The following is a 6,679-nucleotide window of genomic DNA, read 5'->3' as shown; positions in this document are numbered from 1 at the left end:
GGCAAAACAACCTCTGCTTAGGGAAATTAATTTATTGCCATTCAAACAGACTAGGATAATGAGAAATAAGAATAAACCTAAAAAGACCTTCCCCCCCAGCTTCTTTCCAGGCTGAACTTCACTCCCGACTTCTCTACCTCCTCCCCCTGAGCAGCGCAGGGGGACAAAGTGTGGGAATTGCCATCAGTTCATTACGCAATGTCTCTGCTGCTTCTTCCACCTCACTCTCTTGCCTTGCTTCAGCATGGGGTCCCACTCATGGGAGACAGTCCTTCACGTATTGCTCAGTGTGGGTTCTTTATGAACGGGCTGCAGTTCTTTATGAACTACTCCAGTGTGGGTCCTTTCACTGGTGCAGTCTTTCAGGAACAACTGCTCCAGTGTAGCCTGGACTCCATGGGGTCACAGGTCCTCCTAGAAGACCTGCTCCAGTGTGGGCTCCTCTCCATGGGGCCATAGGCCCTGCCAGGAGCCTGCTCTAGTGTGGGGTCTCCATGGGTTCACAACTTCCTTTAGGGCACATCCACCTGCTCCGGAGTGGGGTCCTCCATGGGCTGCAGGTGGATATCTGCTCCACTGTTAACCTCCATGGGCTGCAGGGGGACAGCCTCACTCACATGGTCTTCACCATGGGCTGCAGGGGAATCTCTGCTCCAGCTCCTGGAGCACTTTCTCCCCTCATTCACTGACCTTCTTCACTGACCTGGGAGTCTGCAGAGTTGTTGCTCGCACATATGCTCACTCCTCTCTCCAGCTGCTGTTCCACAGCAGTTTTTTCCCTTTCTTAAATACATTGTCACAGAGGTGCTACTAATGTCACTGATGGGCTCAGCTTTGGCCAGCAGCAGGTCTATCTCAGAACCAGCTGAAACAGGCTCATCCAAACATGGGGGCAACTTCTGGTGTCTTCTCACAGAAGCCGCCCCGGTAGCATCCTTCTTACAAAAACCTTGCCACACGAACTGAGTACAGGATGCATTTGGGGATGCATACATTGTGCAAAATGCTAAATGAATATATTAAATTGCATTAGTATATAACATGAGGTGGCTGCATAACCATCGTCCTCTACAAGCTCAAATATATGCCTACAGAATGACTTATCTTTTGACATCCTCGGGTAATTTTTAAGTTAAGGGGACTAAAACCTAAGTGTTTTCCAGACTACTCTGATTTTGCTTCAGTTTTTTGTTCTTTTCTTATGTCCACTGATACACCTCTGCAATTCATGGCCTTTGTGCTGTGCTTTGATTGCCTTTAGCTCGCCTGTGAAAACAGCCTTCACATGATGTATCATAGCATCATAGAGTGGTTTGGGTTGGAAGGGACCTCAAAAGGTCATCTAGTCTAACTCCCCTGCAATGAGCAGGGACATCTTGAGAGATGCTTCTCTTGGTATCTCTTGTCTCAATGTACCTTGAGACATGCTTGTCTTTTACTAGTAGTGTGTCCTGTTTTGCTTAGGTATCAGTGTCCTTCGAAATAATAGTTCATAAAAGCAAGTACTGAAGAAGATGCATGTGTGCTAGGTGAAAGATCAGTCCTCTGGGGCTTTTCTTCTCAAAAAAAGAAAAGATCTCTGCAATGTGATCTCATACAAATAGCTCCCTACTTTGACCTGTTTGGAGGAAAATATGTTGCTTAAGTTGAAGGACTGACTCCTTTCTAGGACAGAGTAGCCCAGTGTGTCCTGCCAACACTGCTGGGAAGTAGTATGTGAAGCACCTCCAGAGCACTTTTTCTTCTCTTCCCACTCAAGCCCTTTGTGGGGGGTGGTGTCTGGCACAAGCCTTTTCCTACCTAATTGCTGAACATAGAAATGGACATCCTTAACCTTCATCACTTGTAATTTCAGATGGGAAATGAGAGAGTAGGATTCAATTGCCTAAGCTTAAGGCACTGAGACACTCCAGGGCACATGGGACTTTTGCAAGGTGATAGCAGGTACGACGCAGGTCCTGTGGGAGATCTAGAGCTTTCTGGAGCCTTGACTCAGTTAGCCCACATGCCATTTCTGACCCATGTCCCTGGAGAAGGAAGACAGCAAAGTGCAGGACAAGAATTTGTCATCTCTGAAACCCACCAGAAAAGAAAGAAGCATCAAGCTGGAAGGCCAAGGATCTACTGATGTATGTGACCATCTCTGGAGGCAGAGTGGCACGTTGTGCAGAGGCATCAGTCCTGGGATGGGATCAGCTGTGGGAAAACACTGTTCGGGCATTCATAATCATATTTCTTTTATCTCTAATCTTTACAAGGTGATGTTAATTATTAATTGAAAACAGCACTGGGCCAAACTCTAATGTCACTGGAGTGCTATAAACCCAGAATTGTTCCCCTTAAGCTTTCCTCCTGTACAGTCACGATTGCAATGCTGACAGATAACAAGCACAATGGAAGGAGTCAGCAACTTTGGGCCAGATTGAGATCTTCTTAGACAAAGTCTGGATGGGTCTTTCACCAGCCACACTGAAGACACAAAGTTATCACATTCCTCTCTGTAACATTCCTCAAAGTGGACTTAGGTAATTGATAACAACAATGCCATCATGTGCCATTTAGGAGGAAAATATTGCCGTTATAATAAAGTTACAAAGGTGGAAAGTTTGAAGCTGGTTGGCTGAAGTTCTGTGGAAAGCTCATCAGCACGTCCTATATATTGCAAGAGATGAGAGGCACCAGCTTCTTTTTCCGTAGCAAAAATGTGCTCTAACATCTTCCCACTCTGCCTAGTGCTTCTGTTATGTTGTGTTTATGGTACTCCAGTCTCTGTAAGTAGAAACCTAATTTCTACAAGCTCCTTTCAGTCCAGAGATGTCTCATACCTTATACTGGTTGTATTTTATTCTCTTTCAGGTTGGGCGCCTCTCTGGTGAAGCTGGTAAGTGCTCTGTGAGCTGTTTTGAGTTATGAAGCATTTTCCTCTGCTTGCTTTGTGCCACCACACCTGAACACATAATGTTTTGTCTGTCTTGCAGCAGCAGATGCTGATGCTGGTGAGATAATCAAGGACATTCCAGACATAAACTTAGGTGAGTTCGTGTCTAAATTCTCATAAGGCCTGAAAAATTGTGAGCAAAAGGCTGAGTTTTCAGTATTGTAAAAAAGATGTGGGTGTGTGATGGTCAAGTAGTTCATGGTAACAAGAGAAATATAATTGAGTTCTGAATTACCTTCTTCTGTCTCTGCCACATGAATCTGTCCTAGGACTGTAACCCTATGTAAACAAGGGATGCAGATGTTGTCACTTCTGAATTTTGGACAGACCCACAGTGCTAAGGCGGTAACATGCTATATCAATTGGAAAGGCTCTGAAGTCCCACCATCATCCCCCCCCCAAATCTCTATATGATTTTTATAAAGTTTTACAAAGTGGAAAATAGCTTAGATGTTTATTGAACTTCTATATGGGGTAAGGAAATCAAATGGAAAAGACATAACACACTGTACTGTCTTGCTCTTTTTTTTTTTTTCTTTATTTCCTGTAATGCAATTTCCCATATATCCTTTGATGGTGCACTGTGGTTTACTCAATATTACTATATTCCCTAGAGCACCATCTCACTGTGTGACTGTGTTATCAAACTAGACATAGATAATGGTGGCCACCAGATTTCTGCCATGAAAAATGCAGACATTGCTGAGTAGAAAATACTGAGTAGAAAATACTGTTACTTTTAGGCCTGTCCCTATATTTCAGTTTAAAGAGGCTGGTGTTTCTTTATTTTCTGTAAATGTCCAAGAACATTGACCTTGTATAAGTAGGCTCAATATGGCTTATGAGGTGAAATACGTTTGATATTTGATGTTTCATTTACATTATCTTTCATTAAATTACTTTTCAGCTGCTGGACTCGACCTTTTTCAGGGTGATATCTTGCTCCCTGTAAGTAATTAAAAACTTCATATCTACCACTTGCCCTAACTGTATTTTTGGTACAAATCAGCCCATCTCACCACAGCAGATGCATCACCAGCTCTTAATTCCCTTTTCAGAAAAATCATCGAAATGCCCTAAGAAACGAAACCTACAGATGGAAGTTCCCCATTCCCTATATTCTGGGTGATGATCTAGGTAATGCAAATACGTTATTCAGATTTTAGCTCCCATCCTTATTTGCATTGGAGACACTGTGATAAAAAATTTGCCTTTTTCAGAACTGGTTCTCTCACATTAAAATTCACTAATAATTTGGCAGCTCCTTTATATCAAACCCATGTTTTTTTCTTCTACACCTATCATAACAAAACACAATTTCATCAAATTCAATAATTTTTCTTTTGCTCCCTTGTGTGTATGTGCGTGCATACCTTACCCCTCCAGGGTGAATCATCTGCAATGTGTTTAAGTTGCTTTCCTGATTTGTGTTTTCCAGATCTGAATGCCAAAGGAGTAATTCTCCAGGCGTTTGAAATGTTCCGTCTTAAGTCTTGCATTGATTTTAAGCCATATGAAGGAGAGAGAACCTACATATTCTTTAGAAAAGAAAGCGGGTAAGGTTTATGTCAATTTATGTTCAGTTTTGTTGTGTAGAATCAGCTGGGAATTCATTCCGTTTGACTGCAGCAGTCTAAAAGTTTAGTCTAAGTTTGTTGTCAGCAGAGAAAAAGAGGCCACTGAGAAAGCAGCGCATCTTCCCCTCTTAGACACAAAGCTTGGAAGCAGCTGCCTCCCTCTGCTGACTGCAGAGGGTATTTAGATGATGAACTTGGAACGGGCATCTGATGTTTGGGTGGTTACTCTTCGATGAGGTGAACCCCAGCATCTCTGGGTTTTCACCAACTGCTTCCACTTTCCTACCTAGGGCTGTCTTCTATTTCAGTGGTGGGCAAAACAGTCTCCATGTACATCCTCTTAATTTACCAAGGATGTGAAATGCCAGAAGTTAGGGTCTGAAATCTTTGGAAGACAGGTCAAAAAAAAAAAAGCTGTGGAAAGCCAGTTTATTGTAATATTGCTTTTGTTTTGACGCGGCTCTTCTTCAACGAAAAGTTGTCTCAAAATCTGAAAGATACTCAGAGACTCAGGTTTTCAGGAACTGGAAAGATTTATTTTATTTCCTACATCTAAGCATGTTTTGAAAGAAAATCTAGAAAAGCACAAAAATCTTCTCACTATATCAGCGGTGAATATATCTTGTTCTTCCAGAACTTCATGAAGGCCTATAGGCACTGGTATTTCTTCCCTCAGCTCTTCCTGGGGCAATATGTCCTATGACACTTCTCTTACCCTCTCTTACAAGACTGCAAGGACCATGATATTTGACAAGTTGGTGCTGAGGAGCCTGGTACTGCAAACTCCCTGGTAGCAGCTATTCAGGAGACCATAGACTCAAGTTCTTTGTTTTCAGGACCCACATTAATGTGTTCAGAGCTCCTTCAGCAAACTGCACCTGACACTGCTTTGTGACGTGCAAACGAAGCTACAGTCCAAGCAGATGGTCTTTAGCAGTTGCGTCTCATATCACCCTTGGGCTACCCTAAAAAGTTCCCAGTGAATTAGCTGAGGAGCTCGTTTCCTCCTCAGTCATAATTAGCTTCTGCTAAGTCACGGACGAAGGGCTGGGCCCTCACAGAAAAACGTAATTTCACACCTATGGCCAATGTGTTGCATAGTTGCTGTTAAAAAGGACCAAATGCTGCTATTCCAAATCCTTCTAGATCTCTCCTCTAGCCCAAGTGATCGCAAAAAAAGCTCAGTCTATCTTGACGAGTTTACTGTTTCTACGTATGTATTGTGTTGTATGTATTATGTTTCTTGGCAAAATGACAGCTGATGCAGGACTAAGCTTCTGTGGATCTCAAAAATCAGGGGTGAGCTTGTCTAAGTAGAGGTTAAGTAAAATGCTGGCCCCATGCAAGTGATAGTGAGTGTATTTTTGTGGCTCAGTCTGCTTTCTATCTGTAGAGTAGGAAGGCATCTGGTCAGCACCTAAATAATGATTTATGTTACTCCTTTTATATTTAAAGCTTTTTTGATATTACTTTAAATCCAGTGAGCAGACCGAGAACTTAAATACAGAGCAGAAAACTCAACAGACAGTAAGATGTCTCTCTTTCTCAGGTGTTGGTCCATGGTGGGGGACCTGCAGACTGGACAGAACCTCTCTATTGGGACAGGGTGCGACTACAGAGCAATTGTGGAACACGAGATACTGCACGCTTTAGGATTTTACCATGAGCAGTCGAGGATGGACCGGGATGACTATGTGACAATCTGGTGGGATGAAATTATTAAAGGTAGGTTTTGACCTTCAAGTCAGATTTTATAAAGTGCAGATTCATCAGTATCTTATTTTCCCTCCTAGATTTTAAGACCTTCTTAAAGATATGATTTTAGAAACACTGGGCCACACCTGAGACCACTGTAAATCAATCTGTAGATGTAGCAGGATTTTGATACAACTTCTTTGGTCAAAGACCAGGAACAGCGCTAAAAATAATTCACCTTATTACTAACTTGGTCTTATCTTGAATCATGGTGATGAAGATGATGTTAATAGTATCCAGACTCTGACTTTTGGGTCCCTTTTTGCTGTGCACTGTAACTAACCACCTCCAAAGCAAGAAGTCTTAAAACATATTTAAAATGCACTGTTGTCAGCTTTTTGATGTGCAGAGGTATGGAAAAGCTTGACAAAACAGTGCCAGTTTTCTATGCATTCTTCCCCCCCCCCCC

The 6,679-nt window shown here is 42.5% G+C and overlaps 1 protein-coding gene across 1 annotated transcript in view; it reads left to right on the top strand.

Annotated features, from left to right (window-relative positions):
* The first annotated feature begins 2,702 nt into the window (after positions 1–2,702).
* The window catches only part of MEP1A (meprin A, alpha (PABA peptide hydrolase)), a 14,584-nt gene continuing 10,607 nt past the window's right edge, over positions 2,703–6,679 (top strand). Inside the window, exons 1-7 of the mRNA XM_009885362.1 lie at positions 2,703–2,771; positions 2,857–2,881; positions 2,985–3,032; positions 3,846–3,886; positions 3,997–4,075; positions 4,377–4,494; positions 6,065–6,240. Of these exons, the coding sequence (XP_009883664.1) occupies positions 2,703–2,771; positions 2,857–2,881; positions 2,985–3,032; positions 3,846–3,886; positions 3,997–4,075; positions 4,377–4,494; positions 6,065–6,240 (556 nt within the window). The remainder of the gene's footprint in view (positions 2,772–2,856; positions 2,882–2,984; positions 3,033–3,845; positions 3,887–3,996; positions 4,076–4,376; positions 4,495–6,064; positions 6,241–6,679) is intronic.

Source organism: Charadrius vociferus, unplaced genomic scaffold (assembly GCF_000708025.1).
Source record: "Charadrius vociferus isolate BGI_N301 unplaced genomic scaffold, ASM70802v2 scaffold800, whole genome shotgun sequence".
Classification (NCBI taxonomy): Eukaryota; Metazoa; Chordata; class Aves; order Charadriiformes; family Charadriidae; genus Charadrius; species Charadrius vociferus.
This window is presented reverse-complemented; position numbering and strand designations above follow the sequence as displayed.